This window comes from Cebus imitator, unplaced genomic scaffold, assembly GCF_001604975.1.
Source record: "Cebus imitator isolate Cc_AM_T3 unplaced genomic scaffold, Cebus_imitator-1.0 Scaffold163, whole genome shotgun sequence".
Taxonomy (NCBI): Eukaryota; Metazoa; Chordata; class Mammalia; order Primates; family Cebidae; genus Cebus; species Cebus imitator.
Genome location: NW_016107478.1, coordinates 2,027,167 through 2,054,673, shown reverse-complemented (window position 1 = coordinate 2,054,673; position 27,507 = coordinate 2,027,167). Strand labels below are relative to the sequence as shown.

The following is a 27,507-nucleotide window of genomic DNA, read 5'->3' as shown; positions in this document are numbered from 1 at the left end:
TGTAAAGGGCCTTTGCACTTGCCACCCCCTCTTCCTCAAAAACTTGTTACTTTAAGCTTTCGTAGCTGCGTTGGGATCTAAGTTCAAATAAAAGTTTCCAAGTTCAGCTTTCTCTATCCTCTCTATATAAAGAGTACTGCCTCAGCAGTACTTGCATAGTACCTTATTTCACACTTGCATAGTACCTTATTTCCTTCATAGAACAAATAGATCTCTGTAATGATCTTGTTTTTCTACTTGTTTACCATCAGTCTCTTGATATTAGAATAAAAATTTCTGAAGGTAAGACTGTATCTGTTCTTGTTCTCAACTCTATCTCTACCTCCTAGAACAATGCCTGGAATATAGTAAATAAATAGTTATGGATGAAGGGATGAAGAAGAAAAGACACATGGGAAGAAAGATGTATGGGAAGAAGGGTGGATACGAGAAAGGAAAGAAGGATGGATTATCTACCATCCTTCTGAAATGAGCTATTGAGAGAGTTAAATGAGATAAGTTATGTTAACTGCTTAGCACAGTGTCTAGTAAAAACTAGGAGGCCAATTAGTAAGCGATAATATTCACTATGTCTTCTTCCTAATTTGATAACAACTGGCTTTTGACAATGTGACTTGTAATTAAAGCCTAAGAAGAGAGGAACTTTGGACCTGGGTTTCTGAAGCTGTAACCCCCTGTGGATATAGCAATAAGGAAGCTTTCCCTCCCTTCCAGCTTATGGAGGAGAGCACAGGAAGTCTCCCAGGGGTATATGCAAAATGCTAGGCCACTTCTTAAATTTTAGCATGAATGGCCCATATCGTCAACTACTGTCTTATGTAAATCAAAAATCAAGACAGTTGAATTACATAAGATTTTGTGCTATTTTCAGTGTAAAGGGCAAATATGATTGTCATATATAATATTGGACTTTCTGTTGGAGTTGGATTTAAGAGTGCAGAGAATAAATATATATAAAATTCGAACTTTCCTGGAAAACTCCAGGACAGAGGTGCCCAGACATCACAAAATCAGCCTTGAAGCCAGTCCTAGGCTGTGAGCCCTAGAAATCCCAGATCAGTTCTTATTCCTCTTTGTAGAACTGGTATTACTTGCATGTTATAAATTCTTGAAGAATCCTTTCAGTTAATAATCACAGTTTCTCTCCTGTGAGGTAGGCCACGTGCTTGGTGCTGGGGGATCTGTAGGACATCATCCCCACCCATAGGAACCCAAGTTTAATGGGAACAGAGACCAGTGCCTCCAATGCGCCATGATATTGATGTACTGGTATTAACAATGTGTTACAGAGATACAAATCAGATGTTGATTTTGGCCTTGATGCCTGTGAGAAATCAAGAAAAACTTTCTAGAGAAGGGGTGTCATTGGAGCAGAGCCTTAAAATAATGAATTGAAATTTGCCAAGAAAGGGAATAGTGTTGTTCCAGAACCAAGAAAAACATGAACAAAATTATGGATATATAAGAGTTTTTAAGGCTATCTAAACTAAATCCGGTGGAGAAGCCAGTGATGCATGTGAAAAATCTTTGTGTTTTAAGTGAGGGGAAGTAAGGCATATAATATGCCAAGCAAAGAATTTAGAAACACAGATGGGGGCCATGTGATATAGAAATGGCAGAGATGGAGTGACCAATGTCATGCTGAGAAAATCCTTAAAACAGCAGCATGGCAACTGATCAGGTTTAGTTATTGATCAGGGCACCCTGGCTGTTGGTGGAGAATAGATTGGAGGGGACTGAGATGGAGGCAAGGAAACCAGTTTTACCCAACAAGGTATGAAATGGAAATAATCAGAACTATATTTTTTTACTGTCTGTGTTCAGGAAAACAGCCAGATGTCAGGCATCACCACCTTCCCAAAATGAAGCCACTGCCGTCCATCGACTCTGTGGGTCCTCCTCCCCAAAAGCCTTCAAGGCCTCCCATCGTGAACCTCCAGGCCTTTCAGAGGCAGCCAGTTGCTGTTCCCAAGACTCAAAGGGAAGGTAAGGAACCGCACAGGGCCCTCCATAGGGCCTATCAGGAGTCACTTCTGTCTCCACATCTTCTCCCAGGTGACAATGACGCTGCTGCTTTTCCATGAGGCTGGACATCCATCACTGCTTACTCTCATGCAGAGGCTGTGGCAGCTTGCCCATGAAATGCAATCTCTGTGGGAATTGGCTGCTTATTGCTTCTGGACCAGCCCACTTCCCCTGAGAGCAAAGCATTTGATCACCGGGAATCTGTCCAACAGGAAGAAAACAAAAAGTTGCTGAGCAGGGAGGCATTAAACCTTTGTGTTTCCCGCAAACCTGTGTTGTCAATACAATTGGTGCAGGAGAAGTGGGGAGGGAGTGAAAAGGGAGAAAGTCAGTGTGAACTTGACCTGAGATCCTTAGGTGGGCCCCCCTTAGGCCTCTGTGATCTGTAATTAATTGAAAGCCTGCAACCCCAAACCCTCTGATCCCTTCCAGAAACTGAAACATCCTTGGAAGCCATTTTTCTGTGCTATTTTGTGTCTTCTTCTACTATTTAAAGGAACACCTCTTATCCCTCACCACTCCTACCACAATCTGATCTTGTTGACATTTTCAATGCCTTAGCTTACGTTTGCTCTAATGAAACACAAGGTGAACAGACACTTTGGGACGAAACGCACTGCTGAGCTAACATTTGCTTTACTGCAGCCATTAGCACCAGCAGATGGTAGGTACACTGAGAGAGCTAATGCAGTCTTTGTTCATTTTAAGTGCTTCAGGCAACTTTATGGTTAAATTACTCTAACTTCATGATTCTCAAACTTGAGCGTATATTAAAATCACCTAGAGGACTTATTAAAACACAGATTGCTGGGCCCCATTCTCAGAGTTTCTGGTTCAGTTGGCCTGAGTTGGAGCCTGATAATTTGCCTTTTAACAAGTTCCCATGGGGTGCTAATGCTGCTGGTCCAGGGACCACATTTTTGAGAAGAAAATTCTATATGGGGAGATAGACTCTTATTAGTATATTTTACTGATATGGCCACGTCCAAATCAAAGAAGGATAATTGTGATTTCTATATACATTAACTAATTCAGGCCTCCAATAATCTCTCTGAATGAGGAGAAGATTAATCAGATAACATAGAACAAAGTGCTAAGTCTTTTGTGATAAAATGGACTTTGTAGATCCCAGCTACTGCACTCACTAGCTATTCAAGTTTGGGTGTGCTAATCACTGAGACTCATTTTCCTTATCTATAAAATGGGAATAATTTTCTTTATCTGTAAAATGGGGATACCACTGATTTACTAGGATTATTGTGTGGATAATGAGACATGATGCCTGGAAAGAGCTTAAACAGTGCTTGGCATACCAGGAATTGCTCTGTAAATGTTCAGTGTTATTTCAAGGAAACATTGAGCAGCTATCATCTCTGTACCAGGTCCTGTGACGGAAATGAGAGATTAAGAGATAAACCCCACTGGAGTTCTGGTCTTTAAGGAGGTCAAAGTCTAACGCAAGAGATTGTACCCATAAGTAAGAAATTATACCATAAAATGTGAGTGAGTGCTGCAATGGAGGGACAGGCATCCCCTAGTGCTGGGGTGGAGGGAAGGGGTGTTTGGGGCACAGGCAAGCTTCCACTCTTCACATTATCTATAGGGTCAAGTCATCGCACAAGCATCATTCACTTTAACCAGGCTGCTGCACACTCCTGTTTTTCACTCTGCCTCTTTCTCTTGCAGTGAATGTGGAAGAGGACTCCCTACCTTCAGAGAGGTGAGTACATGTTCGTTAGTTGTATGGGAACATAGCCCATCACAGAGGCTACTTATCCTGCCCCACAGCAGGCAATTAGCACAAGCCAAGAATCTGTATTTCTCAGAAGGGTTTCAGAAAGAGTGAATTTATAAGCAATAAACTGCAACTTTTGTTGTAAATGAAAGATTAAATAAATTGCATTTAACTGTGTGCTGACATTAAGTTGCAAAGATAGTCCTCAGAGGTACTTTTTTTTTATTATACAGTTGGGTTTAGTAAATGGAAACATCAGCCTTCATGGTCTTAAATCGAATTAGAGGCTAAAGAATGCTCTGGGCAGCTGGTGTGATGTTAGGAATCAGCAATGGGATAAAGAATGTTCTATTTTTGGTGTACTTCTTCTAAGAATTTTGCCATAGAAATATCAGTTCATTAACTCACTTAACCAAATAATATCTATTGAGACCTTTGATGTGTCAGGCACTCAGCTGGCTATTTTATACAGATTTCTCATTTTGTTGCCTCAAGAGGGGTGCACAGTTGCTGCTGCCATACATTTTATAGCTCCAGACACTTGGGCTCAGAAAGTTTGCCACTTGCTGAGCCATGATTCCAACCCAGATGTGCCATAGCTTCATTGATTATATACCTCATCTCCCTCACAAAGATGTTCTTATTCTTAAAAAGGTTCGTCTTAGAAGGAAAGCCAGACTTAACAACAAATAATCATATGATTTATTCCTTTATCAAATGTTTATGACGGAAAAGTGTGGTAAGTTTTGTAATAAGGAAAGGATAAGATTCAGAGATTGCACAAGGGAGGAAGTTGTTACGTTTCCTTGGGTCAGGGAAGTCTTTACAGAAGCATCAGTTCTCCATTGCTAGAGTAATGCTACATGCTAACAATAAAACTTTCATTGCATACATGAGTCTGTGGGGTGCAGCTGATCTGGGCTGGGGTCAGCTGGGGTTGCTCATATGTTTGCAGTAGACTGCAGGCTATGTAGGCAAGTTTGCTGATATTGGCTGAGGTGGCTCACACATTGCGGGGAAGCTTACAGTTGGCTGATCTAGGATTGCATTGACTGGGATGGCTGGGCACCTTGACTTGGCACCATCTGTCTCTCCTCATCAAGCAAGCTAGTGCAGGGACACTCTTCTTACAGTTGCTGCTAAAAGCAAGACAAGCCAAATCACAAAGCACTTTGCAAGCCCTTGCTGTGTTGCAGTTGCTAACATCTTATTGGTCTAAGCAAGTAATGTGGCAAAGCCCAGAACCAGAGTAGGAGGGTGCTGAAAGTTTCCTGGCATAGGGCAGGGATGCAGGAAGGAGTGAAGAATGAGGTATTGATCCAATCAACCTATCCCTGAAGAGGAAACATCTGAAATGAGTATTGAAGATGCACATTTGCAGCAGAGCATGGAAAGGGACACTGTAGGTAGAGGCAACACGTCTAATTTGTGTGTATAGAAACGGTATAGACATGGGAATGTAGAGGTAAACAGGAGCCATATCTCAGAGGATCTCGTACAACAGGAAATTGATGAGACAATCTTGTTCAACAAGGAACTGATGGTGTGGTGTTAGACACAATTTATGTACTCTGGGAAGTCCTGGGTTAGTCGTTCCTTTGAAAGAAATAAATGACATCACAAGAAAGGTCAGTGGAGATGTGTTCTCTGTGCATTTATGTGAAAGACAGGAAATAATCTAAATAGCTCAGGCAATGGTTTGCGCCATTTACTCAATGTACGTAGTCCCAGTATGATAGTTTAAATGGAAAATGTACCTCTGCTGTGCTCTCAGTCGCTCTTGGTTCTTTCATGCTGTAAGCATCTCAGTAGGATTATGAGTGTAAGGTGACTGTTATGTTTAACTAGATACTTGTTTTTCCTATGGATTGGTTCTAATCTAAGCCGACCCCTTCTCTGGCATTTAAATCAAAGAAACAGTAATCTGTTTCAACATGCAGGACAAACTTGCTGTGATGGCCCATTGGTCAGTCTCCACGTGGTACCTACCATCTTCCTAAGGGATTTACAGGGTCCATTTTGACTGTTCTGTCCTTTCCCACTGATTTTGGAACCTAACCTCCCTCTGAAATGAGGTTTCACTAAACAGTGATTATGATGTGGGTCATAGTGCTGAAAAAGTGAAAGACAAAAGAGATAAAGAAGGGCCAGAAAACTTAGAAAAACTGTGATAGATGAAAGAACTGGAGCTGTATCCTGCATAATAGGTAGGATTAGGTGGGTTTACTTATGTATTCCCTTTTGTGAGACTATAAAGTGGTGAGGCAGGGTATTATTCCCTGATAGAACCACTGTTCTGACGTGTAGTTGATTTGCGATGTAGTTGATGGGTGGATGGTTGAATGGGCAGATGGACAAACAGACAGACTAATGGATTTTTATTCTATAACAAATAAATAGAACATGTTTGAAAGCAAGGAGGTTGAGAATTAAATAAACAGACAAAAGGAGACTCTAAAGAGAAGGAAATAAACAGACAAAAATATTCTAATATATACAAACAAGAGATGAGGTTGGATCCTACAATGCATTAAGTGCCACGGTAAAAAGTTTGGAGCTTATCTTGCCAATGGTAAGTTAGTTTGAACAAGTAAATGCCATAATGTGCAGTAGCTTTAGCTAAAACTTCCATGGAACCTGGCACTTGTTTGGGAAAAATGTCTTCCATGTTCATGGTATTAATCTTCCATTCAGATATTAGATTAGAAATAGTATATGCAGGCTCTCATTACTAGGGTATGTGCTGATTATCTGATGCAGCCAAGCCACATAGCACAAAGCTAATGAAAGCCTGGGTTTTGATCCAAGCCCTAGAACTTAACACCTATGTAAACTCGGGAACATGCCTTAACTTCTGCAAAGCTTAAAACAAAAAAACTTTTGCAAAATTTTTACAACATCTAAGTACTACATTATTCTCTAAGTTAAAACTCTCATTATTTTCAATCATAATATATAAAACAGGAGTCTTTGTGTTCTAGCTGTGTTTCTTCGGATACATAGCTTCATCATCTTAAAGATCTACATCCTAAGATCTACTCAGTTTCTACTTTTCTGAAATGATGATGATGTTGTTACCTAATTCATACCACTGTGGTGACGGTAAATAAAATAATGACCTTAAAGTGTTTAGGGCTGTGCCTAGCATCTAGAGAGTGTTCAATAAGCCTTGCTTAGCTATTATATAACCTCCCAGCAAGGCAAGAGTCTTTGCTCAGAACTTTAGTCTCTTCAAAAATTCATTGATAAGGAGCTCCACACCTGGAGAGCCTTATATTTTTCTTTGTCAGAGCCAATTCTATTCATTCAACATGTATTTATTGTGCATCCACTATGGGCCAAACACCTACATACGTTGCAAATATAGCAGTATACAAAATAAAATAACATGCACACACACACGTACACGCACACACATTTATTTATTTATTTATTTATTTCAAAGTTCTTCAAGTTGATCTGGAAAAAAAATTGGCCTCCCTACCCAAACTCTCAACCATTTGTCTAAGATCTACTTTTTGGTACAACAGACATCACTTTTACCCCTTCTTTATGTGAGAATTCTTAAAACATCTAGGGACTACATGCTTCTCTAAATAAAAACTCTCATTATTTTCAACCATAATATATAAAACAGGAGTCTTTCTTTGTGTTCTAGCTGTATTTCTATATATACATATTTTAATCATCTTAACCCAGCACACCTACAATGCCATCTTTCATTTCCGGACCTCTTTATATTGTGTATAAAATATGAGAAGTGGCATTGTGTAAAGGAATAAGTACAGATTCTGAAGTCATATTGGCATAGATTTAATCCTCTCTTCCAGGCCTCAGACAAGTCATTTAACAGCTCAGATCTTTGATATAAACATCTATAAAGTGGGCACAGTAATATTATTTGATTTATTGTCATCAAGGCCACGTGAGATAAATTGTACCAATCATGGAACACACAAAAGAAACTCAATGAGTCTCAGTTGCTGTAAACCTTGGCCTCTCCATCCCTTGCTACCTCTGAAATATTAATGTCTCGTTAGTTCCCAACAGCAAGATGGCTGTTTGGAGATTATTCTTTGTCATCACTCTTTTATGCAAACCAAGCTGGCTGGCATCCCTCTTGAATAAGCAGCCCCTATTTGTGTGAGCAAAGCAGGTTAGTCCCAGGGCAGCAATCAGCACTGGTCTCTGTCAGTACTTAGCAGAGTTGGCTAATATTTTATTCATTAGCTATAAATATGGCTCTCCTCCCATTAAAAAGTGTCAGATAGTCCTGACTCAGGGAATCTGACTCAGACACATAAAGGAGGCGCTGTTGATTTTGGGAGAAAGAAGACGACAGCAGAGCTTCTCAGGGGAGGCTCTGTGGGTGAATTCTCAAGAGTTTACCATTTTCTCTCTTGAAGTTTTTAATTTTGTATTTTCACTTTGAAGATCGTCTTTAAATACTCATAAGCTTTTAAAATGTTTAAGCCGATAAGCTTATTTTGAATCTTCCCAATGAGTTCTTTCATGCCTAGTACTTGGAAACATATTTGTATGTGTGTTTTTGCACTTTCTACCCCAAGCAGAGTGGGAAACACAATGTCTTCTATGGCTGGGCAGATCATGTGACTGTCTCTAGGACCTGTGTCAGGCAGTAGGGAGTGGCCGATCCTGTGCAAGTGAGGCCTTACTGAAGGCCTTCCTCTAAAATAATGATAATTACAACAATGCTGTGACCAAACAAAATGCATCTGCAGTTCTTATTTGCATAGTAATAAGTACTATAAACAAAAATTTTAAGAGTATTAGCATAAGAACTGGGGATTGAGAGTGAAATAAAGCTTAGGATGGTCAAGAAAGGCCTCTCTGATTGATTAATGGGTACAATTATACAGTTAAATAGAAGAAATAAGAACTAGTGTTTGATAGATCGGTAGGGTGACAATAATAGTCATCTGTTGTACATTTCAAAATAGCTAGAAGAGAATAATTCTAATGTTCTCAGCATAAAGAAAATTGTGATCAATATTCCAATCACCCTGATTTGAATTTTACGCATCATATGAATGTATTAAAATATCACATTACCTGGAAAATATGTACATCTACTATGGATCGATCAAGAAAAACCTCTCTGAGGTAGTAGCATTGGGTTGAGAACTGATTAAGTACTCAGTCCAGTTAAAGGAAGATCTAGGAGATGAACATCCTGGGAGAGAAATAACTGGCACAAAGGCTAAAGCTTTTAAAGGGAGAACCGCCCTTAGCACATTTAAGGAAGAAGAAAGGGGTTGGAATCTTGGCTAAAGCACAGTGAGCTCAGGAAATGGAGGTGGAATATCTTGTGAGCCATGGAAATAATTTGGATTTTGCTCTAAATGCATTGGGAAGCCATTGGAGAGTTTTAAGCCAGGAAGTGACAAGAGCTGACACTTATTTTGTAAAGATCATTCTGAATGCTGTATTAATAATAAATTTCATGGGAAAATAGGTGGAAACAGAAAGACATCCTACGAAGCCATTACAGCAACCACAGTAAAACTAGCAACCCACCCTCAGTGTTTATTCTAAGTACTTTACACATGATTTGATTTATGACTATTTTAAGAAGCAGCTGGTACTATCCCATTTTATAGATGAGGACTCTGAGTCACAGAGAAGTTAAGTAACTTGAATGGACAGGGTGGTCAAAGTGAAATAAAATAAGTTAAAGGATTCAAGATCTGTTTCGGAGGAAACCAGCAATTGCTGGATCAGCCGTGGGGAGTGAGATGTGAGGGAAAGAGAGGAATCCAGGGGCAACTTAGAGGTTATTTGCTGATCCCAACACTGTTGATATTAACACAGGTGAAGTGCTTGGCACACAATCAGTGTGAGACAAGAAGGATCCTTCCTGAAAGGCCTTTGAACCTTTTTTCCACTTAATAACAGCAACAACAAAAAGCATGTCATTGTGACTTTATACCTGTACAGCAGAATCACTTACGGCTAGTTTTAAATTTGTTTGCAACTATAGTGCTCTTTCCTGAATGGCTGCACTTCAGGTAATTAAGACTGGTACAGACCTGACCTGATTGACCAACAACAAAACAGCCTCCTTGTAGTGATATTCGAGAGGTGAAAGCAGGCCAGGAAATCCCAGTGTGCTGGGATAAATTGAATCGGAAATGAAGAAGAAAGAATGAAGAGAAGAAATTATTTGAAGCCTGTGCCCTGTGGAGTTTTAGACCCAGAACACTCAGGTAGTTTCAGCTTAAGACACTTTAATAATTTCTTATCCCTTTTTAATTGGACTTCAGGGGACACAACAGGGCCACTGATTGGCCTGCCTTTCACATGCAGCAGTGAATTTACTGAGTTTTTCTCTTCTTTCTTGTTTCAAATATTCCTCCTTAAAAAAAAAACTCACCTATAACTTCTTAATTGAGGACTTTCCACAGATAAAGACTTGTACCTTATGTCCACTCTCTTATTTTAAAACTCCCAGCCACAATCACCCATGAGGTATAGTAAGTGATTCGTGCAGTCTCTGACCACAGAGAGTCAGGTGAATTCATCCAGGATGATGCCAATGAATCAGCAGCACCACAGCCTGAGCTGATCAGCCTGGTTCCAGAGAGCAGTCTCTCAGCTACCACTCCAGGCTGCCTTACTGAGGATTCAAAGAATACTTTACCTATAACAAAAGAGGGCAAGGCTTGATAGACTCATGGCCTGCTCTACACATTGAGCCTGGGTATGCTTTGGGCAGGACTTCTTGAATGCCTGCCTTAGGGTTTCATTTGCTGTGCAGAGGGAGCTGTGTGAGGGAGGCTGGCCCAGGGTGGAGCTAAAATATGAAAGGTTTTGGAACCAAGTCTTGCTTTTTCTCTCCAGTGGCATTCAGATGATAAGCCAGAAAAGTCATGATTGAGGAAGAAACCAGAAAATCACAATTCGCAGACTTGGGGCCTAGTTTTGTACCTAGGTATATTCAGTAAGGTTGAACAGAGACTACAGCTTGAGTATGGCCACGTGCTGGGCATTGCTTAGCCCTTTTATATGTGTTGGGCTCATTCTAGACCCATGATGTCTTAGGAGGGCTACACTAATATTCCCATATGATACGTGAGAAACCATGGCTAGCCCTGTTTCAGAGTTTACTCAGGATACGAACTCAGGACCAAATTAAGGATTTTCAGCTGTTATCCTATCTCAGCTAGAATTTTTCCACCACGAAGTGTTTTTGGAGATATTAGACTGCAAGTTCCATGAGGGAAGGGTCTTCTATATTTTTCACCTCTATTTTTACAGGACCTAGCACACAGTGGGCATGCAGGCAATGATTATCGAATGACTAAGTGATAGGCCAGTGGAATAACAGATAAACAAAATGATGGGGAGAAGGATGGATGGACAGAATGATATCACCTTCCATTAGCTTTATACTAATAAAGAAAACATTTCAAGATTCTGTTCTCTTTATATTTTGCATTGGTTTGCATGTCCAATATTATATCCTTCTAATATTAAAGCTAAATAGGACAATCTGAGCACTTCCTTTGCCCTTGCGTATTAGGTAAGGGCTACTGCCATGTGAGAGCAGGCACTCAGGTGAGATCCTCTTTCCTCTGCTCCTTCTTGGTCTAGCGTGCAGCTTCAAGTAACATCCTACTAAGAAGCTTGTTCTGGTTGCGTTAGCCCACATGAGAGGCACTCTCTTCTCCTTTGGACTCATTAGTTTTTGAATTAAATATTTCTTTAAGTTAATCATGGAGCTCTTAGCATGCGTCTTATATTTGGAATAAAATTCAAAAATGACACACTTTTCCCAGGGCCAAGAATATCCTTCCTTATACTTCCTTATACCTACATATATTCTTATAGGCTGTGGTCACTATTTGTTCTCCAAACTCCTCTCCTAAGCCCTCTCACCCTTATTCGCTGTCTTCCACCCATGGACTGGCCTTTGGCTGCTCCTCAAACACAGCAAGCTTCCCCAATCAACCAGAAGCACTTATATTTCCCTGCGTGTGTCATCTTCTCCCAGATCATCACCTCATGGCTACTTCTTATCATGCAGAAGGTTCTAAAAAAAAAAAAAAAAAATCCGGTTGCTAACCAGGAGCCAATAATGTGCCAGACACTGGATGAAGCAATGGTTACTGAGCAGTAAGTGATATTCAAGATCCCAGAGCAAGAGAGAGAAAATTAAACTAGTTTCAAAAAGTCATAAAATAATTTCAAGACTATGAGAATGATTGACAAGGGTATACAACAAGTACAGTGGTATACAGAAATAGGCGGGGAGGAGGGCTGTTTGTGAAAGCTGGCTGAAGAAAGGCCTTGCTAAAGGGGACAGAGGTGAGACCTGGTGGCTGAGAAACAGTGGGTCACACGGAAAGCATTCCATACAGCAGGAGCAGCCTTTGCTGAGTCTTCGAGGTAGGAGAGAGCACTGCATCCTTGCAAAACAGACAGGAGGCTGGCGTGCTGGGAGTGTGATGAGTGAGGAAGAGAATACCAGAGCAGCACCTGGAGACGTGCAGAGGGATGAGATCATAAAGGTGGGGAGCTTAGCGGTTATTTTTTTAAAAATATTAAAAACCATAGGTTGCCTCTGGAAAGTCTTAAGCAGGATTGTGACAAGATCTAAATTATATTTTGAGAAGTTCATGCAGGCTGCTGTGTGGAGAATAGACTGCAGAAGGGCCACGGAGAATGACAATCAGGATTTTAGGAGAAAAAAATATGGGTTTGCACAGAGGATGTTGGTGATAAGGTTGCTAATAATTAAGCAGATGAATCACATAGACAAAAGTGAAGGGTCAGGAAACAGCCTGATGTGTTCAAGAACTATGAGTAATTTGATATGATGACAGTGTGTAGCGGTAAGATATATATGGGGAAGGGGGCGTACAGCATTTAATAGTTGTTCAATAAATGTTGGCTGAAGAATAGAATGGACTTAGATGGAACTCAGCTTAAGACTCAATCATATCCAGTCTATTTTTGTGATTTTCTGTTTCCCTGAGTCTATCTCATTTCCCTGTCTAAATTACAAATTCTTCAAAAGCGGAGAGATGGTCTAATATTTCTTTTTTACCAACTGCATAAAGTGTGTTTAAATTGAATGAATTAATTAGAAGATCCAGGGAGCATGTTACATGAAGTTAAGGGCATTGATTTGGGGGAGCAGATAAATTTGGATTCATATTTTGAGCTCCACACACTAACTGTGTGATCCTGGGAAAGATATTTGATGTCTCTAGGCCTTCTATTTTCTCATATGGGAAACAGTGAAATCAAATCCTTCCCCGAGGGATGTTGTAAGAATTCAGATAAGTATCTCTAGTTCAGCAAAGCAGAATTCCAATGTTGTAAGCTCTTAATAAATGGCAGAGATTTGTAATTTGTTTGTAATAGCAGAGTTTGTTCGTATCAAGGTTGAATGCTATAGGCGGCAGAAGAGACCAGGCAGTCGGGAGACCAGCCCACCACTAGTTCAGAGGGTGACCTCGCTTCCCTCTCTGTAAAACAAGTGGGGTTAGATATTATAGTGCACCTCATAGAAGACACTCTGAAATTTGAAACAAAGATGTTTTAAAATTTGACTTTAGTGAGCAACATGAGGGCTTATGTTCATTTTGTTTCATGCTGCTGAAGTTGCCACTGGTTTATTAAGAATCTACTTTATCAGATCTTGTTCCTGGATGAAGGGGAAAAAAGAGAATCTGCCTTAGTTGTTGTGCGAGTTTCTAAAAACATTTAGTGGACAAAGTGCTTCTAGAAAGTCATTCCCAAATTCACTCTGATCCACTGGTTCCACCGTAACCTCCAAGTGCAGAATAAATGATAATATTTTTCATTTTATAGGTGATAATGTCAGGAAGAGACAAGAAAAGGACTTCCCCATAACATTTTCCCCATATAAATAACTAATATGCAGAAGAATTGATCTGTGAACTGTTGGGTCAGCCTAGCAAGGTTTTGAAAAATATAATCTAGAGCCCACTCACAAGCTCCCTGACCTTCACTATCACCCACTGCTTTATTATTTTCATTTTTCAGTTTTCCCTTGTTTTTAGAATGACTTGCAGAGCTGAGGAGAGAACCAATGGACTAGGAATCGGAAGTTCTAGTTTCCAGACCCACGTCTGCTGCTTAACAGCAGTGCTATCTTGGGCAAGTTACTGCGTATCTCCAAGCCTCAGTTTCCTCATCTGTAAAATGCCTCATACTGCTACTGAAAGGACTATATGAGATAATGTATATAACATTAACATGAATATAGTTTGTTCAAAGAGTGAATAATAGCATGTAACTTAATGGGAAATTTGAGAGCGTCTCTACTTTTGTATAATCAGCAGACATGCTTTTCTCCCATTATGTCTCTAGCTAATCGTCTGGACAGTCCTTTGGGGTCCTCCTCACTGTATACTCTGATGATCTCTTTCTTGATGATTTCCATTACAGTGTGATCTGTTCGTGCCATGTTTGACTTCAACTGGTACATCCCCTGTGTAAGGTGGTATACAGCATGATGGTTAAGACTTCAGATTCTGGATTCAAATATCTGGCTTCTTCAAATATCTGGCCAGAGCAGATAGTATATTTTATAAAGTTATGCAGCACTTTAATAACATTTACTTGGTGATCATGGTTTTGTGATCCTTTGTAGAAATTACTAGGAGATACACACACACACACACACACACACACGAATAAAAAAAGATATACCTAGTACCTAGGGATGAGAGAAGTTCTGTTTTTTGCATGTTGTTATATTAGAAGTCATAGTAGAACTGGTAAGTGTATTAGTCGGGGTTCTCTAGAGGGACAGGACTAATAGGGTAGATGTATATATAAAAGAAAGTTTATTAAGGAGTATTGACTCACATGATCACAGGGTGAAGTCCCACAATAGGCCATCTGCAAGCTGAGGAGCAAGGAAACCAGTATGAATTCCAAAACCTCAAAAGCAGGGAAGCTGACAGTGCAGCTTTCAGTCTGTGGCTGAACCACTGGTCTAAGTCCAAGAGTCCAAAAGTTGAAGAACTTGGAGTTCGATGTTCAAGGACAGGAAGCATCTAGCACGGGAGAAAGATAGAGGCAGGAAGACTCTGGCAATCTAGTCCTTCGATGTTTTTCTGCCTGCTTTTATTCTAGCTGCAGTGGTAGCTGATTAGGTTGTATCCACCCAGATTGAGGGTGGGTCTGCCTCTCCCAGGCCACTGACTCAAATATTGATCTCCTTTGGCAACGCCCTCACAGACACACCCAGGATCAATACTTTGCATCCTTCAATCCAATCAAGTTAACAGTATTAACCATCACAGTAAGGTTATGGTACACATGGTAGGGTTGTATGTAAACACATATATACACAAATAAAAATATATATTACATATAAAGATGTATATATACGCACACATATGTGTGTGTTCTATACAAATGGTAGAAGCAGGAGCAGTAGTGGTGGAGGTGGTGGTAGAAGCTGAATCACAAATGGAAGCAGTCATAATGGAAGCAGAAGTAGCAAACGCTTTATGCCAAGCGCTACACTAATCATGGTATAAATCATATAATTTCATTCTCATATAAATAGGATTAAAAGGCGAAGAGACTTAGGTCAAACCACCCACCCAGGTAGAGCTGAGATTCACTGCCATGTCTGTCTTTCTGAAGTGTATGTCCCTCTGAACCATTCTGCTCTACTGATTCATTGATTGTTCATCTCTAACCATTATCTAATATGTATACGACACAAGTTTTAGTGGCTTATGAAAAAAATCCCTTGAAATCCATCATATATTTTTGTGAACCTGGCACAAATGCATTTTGAGATCCACTGTATTTAGCATGGATGTCACTTTTAAAAGTCTAATCACCATTTCATTCAAGGGAAGGATTTCTTAGGGTGAAGGGATATGAGTAGAGTGTTCTTACTTTAAGTGTTTATTGGAAATAGAAATTTGCTCAGTTTGGGATTTGGATACTTGAGAAATCAGATGGTGTCACACTCCCTTGTCACCAGGAAGCTGTAGAATGTTACACAGAACAAATGCTGACTAAGCTACGCCTGCTCATCCAATCACATAAATGCAGGGCTCATTGAAATAATAAGTGGAAGAAACTACATTTTCAACCTAACAAAATAAATACAGAAGTATAGCTAAGAGGTTTTGCTGTTCAAGTCCCAATCCTTGAAAATGCAAGCTCTTTAGATCTTCTAGAGCTTTCTTGCAATGAAACTTTTTGAGTCATATCATACAGTGTGACATAGGAGAAGCCAAGAAAGGAAATTCACCTGTCAGGCCTTTCCCACATGTTATTCTCACATTAAACCCTCACAGTGACCCTACAAGGAAATGAAGGCTCTGAGAACCTAGGCGACTGCTTGAGACCACACATTCAATGAGAGGTGCACATAATGAATCTGTGTACAGTGTCTAATACATGGTAAACCCTCAAGAAATAGTAGCTATTAATGTGATTAATAATCTCACTGTTTGACCAAGTGTACAGATGTTTGAATGAGATGCATGAGCCACTTCTCTGGAGCATACAGCTTCATACAGAAGTTAATTAATTATTCTCCAAAGGACAATGACAGGTTCTGCAGAGGCCTCTTAGGACTGTGGACCAGAGGTAGACTGGCAAGTGGAAACAACCACGAGAGGTCACTTGTCCATGCTTTAGCTAGAGAGATCCCATTTGTTTAAACATTTATTTTGAAGATAAGATTCCCAGAGTCCAAACTTAGAAAATTAGAAAACTTCTGGTTTTGTAAATAATCTTTAACACTTGTATTGAAGGAGCTGTTTTTGCTCTTGAACATCAATAATGTTGAAGATATCACTAAGAAACGTTAAAGTTTTATAATTTAGTATATAAATAACAAGAGGTTTTCCATAAGGAAGTAAGAAAAGATAGAAACGATGTTATGCCACTAATAAACAATTTTACAAGATGTAAAGCTCAAAACTTATCATTTTATAATATAATATTTCTGTCCTCTGATACACTAATATTACTAGCACCCTTTTGTGGAATGCCTATGTGCAGAGGGCAAATATTTCATTCAATATCCATAATACACCTTTAAAGTAGATTTTATTGCAACTGTTTTATAGAGCAGGAAATGGAGGCTTAAGGTATTTACCAAGTACTTTATAACTAGGATGTAGAAGAGAGCTAGGATTCAAATTCAGATCTGTCTGACCCCATGCTCCAGGTCTGCCTCAGATTCTGTGCTGTGTCCCGTATACAGTCTATAGTCCTGTAGACATTTTTCATAAATGTGGAAATAAAGAAGTTGAAGCATAGATAGATTTAAATCATAGAGTTATATCTTTCCTCCTATTCAAGTTCTTTATATTGATCCACATTGTATAAAATTAAGGTGGATCTCAGATCTAGTTTTAATGGACCCGGGGATAAAGGTAAAATACATTCTCAGGTAGCAAAAAAAGGAAGTTAAAATGCACCTTCAACCTTCTTATTTCCTCTTAATAATAATCCCAGCACTGATTCTCTGTAAAGAAAATTGATCCTGAAGGTGTCTTTTTGTAAACATTTGGTAAAATTTTCATTGTAATTATCTGAAGTGAGATACTTATTTATTTTTGACTGAAGTAGTCTGAGAAACTGATTAGACAACTTCTTTCAATTTTTCCCCAAATTGTTTCTTATTAATAAAATTAATTTGCCATAGACCAAATGAGATTGTTAGGCCATTGAAGCATGAGATATATGGCATAGACTATAATTTAACAAAGTTTCTCTTGATTACTTGATGAAGGGCGAGGGGAACAAAAATATTAAAGAAGTTACTGTTGCATTGGAGTTCATAATATTTTTTCAGCAAAATGAACTATTACATCTTTAGAATTATTACAGAGAATATACACAAAAGAAAAATAGAAAATAAGCAAAATAGCCAAACAAAGAAGAGAAAGCAATTGGGTAGAATGTGCTTATGATTATAATAAATGAAGGGAAAAAGAGAGAACTACAATTTTTTCACCATCTATGATAACAACTGTCAGAATATACATATAAATGAAAAATCAGGAAGACTATCAAATGCTAAGACCTCATTTGTATTAAGAAGTGAAGGTTATGCGTAATTTTTTTCTCCTCCATACCATCCACATTTGCTGTGATGTAGCTGTTATTTTCCATTTGCTACAGATGCAGCTGAAGTCACCTTCAACTCTAACCTAACTTCAAGCCAACCCTAACCCTAACTCTAGTCCTCTTCAACTGCATCTATAGCAAATGGAAACTACCTCATTCTAAATATGGATAGTACAGCGGAGAAAATTATGAATTCACTCCATAATTCCATTTCCCTTTCTCCTTCTCCAGAGGCAACTCCAATCATGAATTCGCGAGTGTATCCATTTAGTATATTCTTACACTTGAGCTATAAATTCATATGTCTGTTAAGGATATAGTATTTTAAATTTTTGTATAAATGACACCTAATGTTATCCTTCTGCAACTTTTTTTTTTACAAAGCTGTGTTTTCATACTCTATCTATGTTGATGTATATGTCATTTGTTCATAACTGCTGTATTGTATTTCATCATATGAACACATCCCAATTTGTTTACGCATTTTTCTCACTGAGGAACATGCAGATTGTTGTAAATTTTTACCAATTCAAATAATGCTGCAGTAATCATTCTCCTATGTTTGTAGGTAAATATAAGCAAGTTTCTCAAAGCTATTTACTTAGAAGTAGAATTGCTAAACAATACTAAATAAATAACTTCAGTATTACTGGATATTGAAAAATTATTCTCCAAAATGGTTGTGACAATTCATACTCGCAAAGCAGTATAAAGATTTCCTGTTTCTCCATTTTCTTGCCAAACAAGGTATTATTTTCAAACTGGGATTCTAGCTGATCTGATGAGTGTGAACTAAATTTTCATTATCTTGATTTCCGTTTCTCTGTTCACTATGAAGTTAGGAGTTTACCTTTGTAAGCTATTTGATTGGACTCTACTCTGATGACTGGCATATACTTTTGTCCAATTTTCTATGAGTTTGTCTTTTCCTTATTGCCAAAGTTCCTGATAGACTCTAAATACTCTTTGTCTGTTACACTTTACCATTAAGTATGATATGTGTTGGAGGGTAATTTAGTAAAGAAAGTTTATCTCCCTGGAATGCTTTTTTGCATATTAAAATAATGTTTTCACTTTTATTGAAACAATATGATTAATTACAATGATATATTTTCTGATGGTAAGCCATCCTTTAAGTCTTGGAATAAATTTTAGTTATTCTTGAGTTATTTTTAATATGGATCAATTTATTTTTCAGTATTTAGTAAATTGAGGCTATAATCTCTTAAGTGAGATTAGGCTATATTTTCTCTTATTCTTTGATCATTTAGTGGTCTTCATATAAAAATTGTATTATCCTTTTAAAATTAGTAGCGTAGCTTTTCCTCTTTTTCTATCCTCTAAAATAGTTCATTAAAACTTACCTATAAAACTATTTGGTAGAGAACAAGAAGAGAGGCGAGTTAGGGTGGAGGTGGGTAGAGAAAAGAGTGGAGGTGTGTACTACTGATAAAAGTTATTTAATGATTTATTGGGCTATTAGTTTTTAAGTTTCTTTGTCGGTATAGTAATTTTCTATTTCCTATGAATTTGCCAATTTTCTCTAAATTTTTAAAGTTGCTGGTAGAGAGCAGATAATAACATTTTCTTAGATTTCAAAAAGCCTAAAACTATCTCTAGTTTTGTCTCCTTTCTTATCTCTAATTTGTTTACATGTGAATGCATTCCTGTGTACCCTTTCTCATTTTCTTCATCAGTCACACTAAAGTTGGTCTAATATAAATATACCTACTTCAGTGTTGTTTGGTACTGTTTGGTTTTTATCTCTTTTCCATCCATTTATCTTGGATCTTTGGCTTGTCTGCTGCTTTTAAAAAATATATCAATTCAGATACTCTTTATTTTGTTGGGATAGCTTAATCTATCTGCATTTGTTGCAATCCTTGACCTACTTGGACTTTTCCCAATTAAGATTTACTATGCAATTTTTATAATTGTGTTTTTTCTTCCTTAATTTAAAAAATATTTAAGCCTTCTCACTGCATATTTCCCTTCTAGTAGTTTAGAAGTTGAATACTCTATTTCTATTCTTTTTAATAGCTACAATTAAATTTTGACATGTATAACAAGGTCTTAATGTTAATCAAAATCTTTGTCCTGCTCCTAAATAATGCAAAGACTTGAGAATAATTTTCATAGCCCTCTTCCACTACCTTCCATATTATTATAGAAAATAATAGGTTAGCTATTATAATTTGAATATTGATCCCTTTTCATCATTCTCTTTCTCCTTTCCTTTTAGAATCCTTAATATATGTATGTTGGACTTTCTCATTCTATGCTCCCTATCTCTTCTTTTTAAATATTTTCTATCTCTTAATCTGTCTATGCTACATTCTGGGCAATGCTCTCATGTCTAAATAATTCACCAATTCTAGGCCTGTGGCTCATGACTGTAATCTTTGTACTTTTGGGAAGCCAAAACAGGTGGATCATTTGAGCTCGAGACCAGCCTGGGCAACATGGCGAGAGTTCCTTTCCACAAAAAAATTAGCCAGGTGTGGTGACAGACTCCTGTAGTCCCAGCTACTCAGGAGGCTGAGATGTGCAGATTGCTTGAGCCTGGGACGTTGAGGCTGCAAAGAACTGAGATTGTGCCACTGCACTCCAGCCTGGGTGACAGAGTGAGACCCTGTTTCAAAAAAATATATAGTAATAATAATAAATAATGATAATAGTTCATCAATTCCTTCTGCTGCTGCATCTAGTCTACTGTTCAACCTCCACATTAAATTTTTATCTTAAGAACTATATTTAGGCTGGGCATAGTGGCTCACGCCTGTAATCCAAGCACTTTAGAGGCCAAGGCAGAATCACCTGAGGCTGGGAGTTCAAGACTAGCATGACCAACAATGGTGAAACCCCGTCTTTATTAAAAAAAAAAAAGTTTTAAAGAAAAGAACTATATTTTATGATTTCTATAACTCCTTTCTCCTTTCTCCAAATCTATAGGGTATTCTTTATACTCAATCCCTTGGTTTTTATTCTTCACTTTATTTCTTTGAATACTTACAACACACATATTTTAAATTAACTTTTGTTATTCTATTATTTAGGTCCCCCATTAGTTATACCTTCTGACTCTCTTATTGCAGATCATTTCCTTGTATAGTTTTCAGTTTTCACTGTCAGCTTGCTTTGAGTGAGAATTTGTTTTCTTTGGAAACTACAGGTGCCATGGATTACGGAAGCATCTTTACAGAATAATTTCAGATTTGTCTTTACAAGGGGGTTCGGATTTCAAGCATCAATTCTGGCTTTGTGTCTCTGAAATGGACAGATTGTTTGTTAAACCCCACTTGTGTATTTGGTGCTGGGTTTTCAAGTTTCTGATTTCTCACTGGTGACTCTTTCAGTTCCTGTACCCATAGTTAATAGCTAACTTCCAAGCTCGTTCCCCGGGAGAGTGGACGGATATGTTTTAGTACCTGTTTTACAGATGGAACAGCATATTGTAACTCTGGACTTTATGCTGATAGCTCTATTTCAGTTTCCCATTCAGATGAGGCTTACGGTTCTGACTCAGACATTCCATCCCCAGCTGCCCAGTCATTAAGATTTCTCTTTATCTGGTCTCAATTTCCCTTTGTGTCCCTTGACTGCAGTTCTCACTTGCATCTTTAATTGTGAGTTTCCTGTGTGTGTCTGGCACCTGGGGATTTTACTTTATTGATTTCTATGTGGATTGTATCATCTTTATAAAAGTATTTGCATTGCTATATTTCATCTAGATTTCCTATGCATTTAGAGTAGGGGTGTGTGCCTCCCAAATATGCTTAGGTCACCATATTGGCTAGACATACTTACATCATTTCTCTAATGAGGAAAAAATACAAAAAGCTTTTAAAATGTGTTTTTAAAAACGTTACATTTTAAGTAACCTTTTTTCTCCAGGCTTTTCAGTGCAGAATTTGAAGAACCACATAATTATGAGGCAACAATTCCATGTCTGAGATACTCTGGCAACTCCATTAACCTGTGCACTGCAAAAGAAATTGCTGATCGTAAGTCTGCTAAGCCAATTAATATTGTAACCCTGTGTGAAATGAAAATGTGTCAAAAATGGTATTTTCCCTTTAGCTAACTGTAAGTTTAAGAATGCACAGCCATCCTGCACTACCATCTTATTTCTTTTTCTTCTTTTCTTTGTCTGGTCTCTTAAAAATAAATATAAATCCGGCTGGGCATCAATGCTGTCTCATGACTCCTATTGCTGCCTTCCCAGCCTCTTCTTTGCCCCTCTTTACCAATCGACTCAGCTGCTTTGCCTTTATAGATATGTGGGAGGGAAAATCAAGATATGACGATTTGTTTTTCTTCCTTCTCTTCCTATAGAAACTTCATCTCTCTTCTCCTGGTGTCTTTCTTGAAGTCCCCTGGTTACTTGGTGTGTGGAGAGTAAGATAACAGAGCATGAGAAATAGGCCCCTGTGTTCAGTCTGAACAGCAGCAGGGGATTTATTTAATGGATCTGACCACCGGCTCAGAGCTAAGCCTTCCTGCCTCTGACATTGCTGACAATCCTCAGGACTGTTTTGTGAGTAAAGAGATCCTCTTGTGTAAAAAGATGAGGCAACAGAGATTTGTAGCATTTCTACAAGTTGCAATGTCTTTGCTCTGCCTATAGTATCAGCCAGTTCTCTATTAAAGGCATACATTTTAGTGCAGGAATAAACACTAGTATTTAGTGAGCTTGTACTATAGGATACTGTAGCTCTGTATTAGGTTCCCTGTGTACAGCCCTGCTGATAGAGTGGTTTGATCACCCCTAATGTTTGGGACAGGAAACTGAAGATCAGAAAGATTGAGTTTCGTGAGGCCATAAAAATAACATGGAATAGAGTTATAATGTGAAACAGGCTCAGGCTACCTCTAAATTCCATGCTCTTTCTACAAGTTTATGCTACGTCTTATTCAAGGAAGTCTGACTTCTCTGGAAAGAGGGTTAAAAAGAGATCATCTGGTGCACCTTCTTCATTGTATAAACAAGAACCCCAAGGTTCTGGGAAAGAAAGTCATTTTCCTGGGAATACATACTTAGGAAGTTCATGAGGTAAGGATCAGGACCTATTGAAATTTCCCTCTTCTTCCTCAATAAATAAGGGGTTGGAGAACTGTTAGAAAAACTGCCTCTCTTTTAGATTGGGCAATCTAAATTCCCCTAAATGGTTTTTAAAATTCTAGCGATAGGAATAGTAACTCTTGACCCTGCCCAGCACCCGAAAAGGCAATGCTGCCCTATATTCAGAGTATATGGGCCCCTGCTTTAGAGCAGGGCTTCTCAAATTCTAGTGTTCACACAAGTTACCCAGGGATCTTGTTAAAATATAGATTCTGGTTCAGCAGTTCCGATGTGGGGTCTGAAATTCTGCATTTCTAACAAGTTTTCAGTGAAACCAGTGCTGCTGGTCTACAGATCACACTTTGAAAAGAAAGGTTGTGGGCACCATTCGGGCCAAATTCCAACTATGTGTCCTTCTACAAGGCTAAGAATTCACAGAGCCAAAGGGATGCTCCAATCAGAGCCAGCTCCTTCTCTCTTTGTACCACGTGACACCCTTAGAATCCACCCCCCTGCAAGTAGCGCATTTCAGGTGAAGTGGACCTCTGTTTCTGGGAAGATGGAACAGATGTACTTTTTTCCTATTGATCTTGCTAAGTACAATTAAAAGCCCCGGGCATCATATATATAAAACAAATATAAGAAGACATGAGGACTCTGAAAGGTAGAGAGGCCAGAATGCCTGCCCTTACCATTCCTATTCAACATAGTGCAAGATGTTCTAGCTAGTACAATAAAGCAAGCAAAAGAAACAAAATGCATACAGATAGAAAAGAAATAAATAAAACTATCTTATTCACAGTGGCGTGATTATCTAGATAGAAATTCCCAAGGAATTTACCAAAAAAGCACACAAAAATCCTCCTAGAACTAATAAATGATTTCAGAAAGATTGTAGAATACAAAATAAACATACAAAAGATTAGTTATACTTCTGTATATTAGGAATGAACACACAAATACTGAAATTGAAAAATATATCATTTATAATTGCTTAAAAATAGATAAGTATTTATATTTAAATCCTACAAAGTATGATAAGGCCTAAAAGCTTAAAGCTATAAATTTCTGATTAAATCAAAGAACATCTAAATAAGTGGAGAGACATACCATGTTTATGGATTGGAAGACTCAACACAGTAAAATTGACAGCAAAAATGTCAATTCTCTCAAAATGATATACAGGTTTAATAAAATCCCTATAAAAATCCCAGTAAGATTTTTTGCAGATACAGACAAGATTATCCTAAAATGCATATAGAAATTCAAAGGATTTAGAATAGCTAAAAGCAGTTTTGAAAAATAAAAAGGAGGTATTAGTCTACCAGTTTTAAGAATTGTCAGTGTAGTAATCAAGACTACATGGTATTGGCAAAGAGAGACACATAGAACAATGAAACAGAATTGAGAATTCGGAAATAGACCTACACAGATATGCCCAACTGTTATTGTTATTTTTTTTTAACAAAGATGCAAAAGCAGTTCAACAGAGGAAAGACCGCCTTTTAAAGAATGGTGTTGAAGCAATTGCCATAGGCAAATGAAAATAAACCTTGACCCAAGCCTCACACCTTATACAAAAGTTAATTAAAATGGATCTTTCCTCTTTATTTTTTGTACACCAAAGGTGAGACATCTAAATGATACCTTTCAAAGGGGTAGGGAGAGAGAGGGGGAAGGGAGAGAGAGGGAAGGAAGGAGAAAGAGGTCAAGGTAGTTGGCTTTTGCTGTTGCCATTGGGTGACTCTGTCCCTTGAACAATGACAAGAAAACAGGGAAGACCATCCCTGTTTAGTGCTTAGCTCAGCACTAGTGCCTTTGGTGAGGTTTCATTTATGTAGAACTTGGCATTGGGTATACATGATTCAGGCTGCTCTAAAAGCTCTGCAGAATTGTCCTCAGAGGTATATAGACAAGTGCTTTGCAGACTGTACTTCTAGGTCCAGAGTATTTTTTGAAGACTCTTGGAGACTCTTGGAGATACCTTCAGACAGAGTTCTGTTATGCTTCTGCATAATATTCCATTTAATAAAGCCATGGATGGAAGAAAATTTGAAAGCATTTCTTACCTGAGTGATCGTGGGCAGTTTACTTCACTTATCCCACTTGCAGTTTCCCACCAATTGTCAGTATTCCAATTGTCAGTATTCCAATTGTCAGTATTCCAATTGTCAGTAAAATTGGAATAATAGTAGTGATCATCATGAGAATTAAATGAAATAATGCATTTAAATGCTTGGCATAGTGCCTGCTATTTATAAGTATAAAAAATGTTAGTTTCTTTTAAATTATTATTTTTATTAGCAATAATCATTTCACCTCCAGGGTGTAAAAGAGGAGACGGGACTTTTCCAAGGTTACACAGACAGGATGAGGAGAGGGCACAAAAGGCTCTAAAGACATGACCATGTTATGACACTAGCAGTTGGAGGTTGCTGGGGACCATCTTCAGATTTTGTCCTTTCTCTGCCCCCCTGATAAAACTAGTCAGTGGATAGAGGGCTATATAACTGCGTAGAAAGTAGCAAGGACTCTCGCGCTCATGTCATAATTCCTAGTCCATTCCTGACCCTTTGGGAGGTGGCCCTTTATCCTCTATATTCCTACCTTGAAATATATGTTGGAATTGCTACCTAAATTTTGATAGGTTAGCTTACCGTGAAAGAAACTCCACTTTGTTAAAAAGCAGTAACGGCCGGGCGCAGTGGCTCACGCCTGTAATCCCAGCACTTTGGGAGGCTGAGGTGGGTGGATTGCGAGGTCAAGAGATCGAGACCATCCTGGTCAACATGATGAAACCTCGTCTCTACTAAAAATACAAAAATAAAAAAAATTAGCTGGGCATGGTGGTGTGCACCTGTAATCCCAGCTACTCAGGAGGCTGAGGCAGGAGAATTGCTTGAACCCAGGAGGCGGAGGTTGCAGTGAGCCGAGATCACGCCATTGCACTCCAGCCTGGGTATCAAGAGCAAAACTGTGTCTCAAAAAAAAAAGGCAGTAACAACATTATGAATACATTATTAATTGAATGTGTATTATCTTTGTTTACTAACCATGGCAAGTAAGACTTCTCCAAGCCTTGGTTTCATCATTTCTAAGATAGAATAAGTGATAATATCCATCCCCAGGAGGTTAGGAGAAGCACATGAGATCATGATTTGTTAGTTCTATGAGAGGCATAGACAAGTAAATAAATTGGGGTAGAAAGAAGGAGATTACCATTTTTTAAAAGGGGAAGCAAATTCATGGCAGGGATCGATATTGGGCAAACTGTATCACAAACAGGTCTTTTTAAAGTATTAATAAGTATACAATTACCCAAGTTGAAAAACATATTATGAATTATCCATGTAGAATTTTAGATCTGTGCTAATAGTTATATGTTGATAGTCCCTAAAGAAAACCTAGCATTTCATTTATTTTATCAGCATATTATATGTTTCGAATAATAAAAGCTTGGAAATGCAACATGTCATTTGGTCAGTTTTCTAAAGCTTCAGAACTTTAGCAGCAAGAAAGAGAAAAACAGAGGGAGGAGTCCTTCTTTTATGCACATATGTTCATTAACAGTAGGGAGAAAAGTTTTATAAATATCTTTAAAGCAAAGGGAAACCAAACAAGCAGCTTTATCAAAAAAAATTGCCATTTTCTATACAACGTCCAGTGTTCTGCTAAGTATATTAAATTTCTTACATCGTTTCCTTGAATCTCCCCAATAACTCTGTAAGGCAGGTACCAATTGGTTCATTTTTATAGATGAGCAGGCTGAGGCTCAAAGAAATGAAGTAATTTGTCTGAAATACCCTACGTAGGAAGTGGCAGGACTGTGTCTGAACTCAAATTCTTGTCACTACTTGTATTTGTTAATATAGCCATGTGCTATACAGTGTTTTGGCTAACAGCGAATTGCATATCCAGCAGTCTTTCCATAAAATGATAATATTGTATTTTTACTGTACCTTTTCTATGTTTAGATGCACAACTATTTATAATTGTGTTACAATTGCCTCCAGTATTCACTACAGTAACATGCTATGCAGCTTTGTTGCCTAGGAACAACAGGCCATACCCTATAGCCTAGGTAGGTAGTAGGCTATACATCTAGGTTTGTGTAAATATGTTCTGTGATATTCACATGATGATGAAATTACCTAATGATGCATTTCTCAGAACATATCCCCATTGTTAAGTGATGTATCACTGTAATTAAGATTGGCATGATGTCATTAAATAAAATCCCCGGAAGTATTGAAAAAATTGAAAGGTGGGTCAGCCTTAGTTGGTGGGCTTGTCTTTTCAAGCTGTATTTAAGGAAATAAAAATGGCTGTGGAACAGAGCATTTTGGGGCATGATAGAGAATTCATTTTGTTGAAGTGGGATTTAAGCTTTTTCCATTCTCTTTCACGTTTGCCTTCTGAGCTGCCACTAAATTTTAGTGCTTTCTTTGAAGCATGGAGTATGTATCTGTTTGTCAAAACAGGAAACTGAAATCATTTCACATGCTTCATTGACTGTAAATTCCATTCTGGAAATCCCCACAGAAATTAAAACTATGATCACTGACCCCATAATTTCCAA

General features: G+C 38.2%; 1 protein-coding gene across 2 annotated transcripts in view; it reads left to right on the top strand.

The window, feature by feature from the left end:
• FYB2 (FYN binding protein 2) overlaps window positions 1–27,507 on the top strand; it is a 113,989-nt gene that overhangs the window by 36,214 nt on the left and 50,268 nt on the right. For both annotated transcript variants that reach the window (XM_017543991.2, XM_017543990.2), the window contains exons 3-5: window positions 1,825–1,986; window positions 3,712–3,745; window positions 21,761–21,870. In XM_017543991.2, coding sequence (XP_017399480.1) covers window positions 1,825–1,986; window positions 3,712–3,745; window positions 21,761–21,870 — 306 coding nt within the window. The remainder of the gene's footprint in view (window positions 1–1,824; window positions 1,987–3,711; window positions 3,746–21,760; window positions 21,871–27,507) is intronic.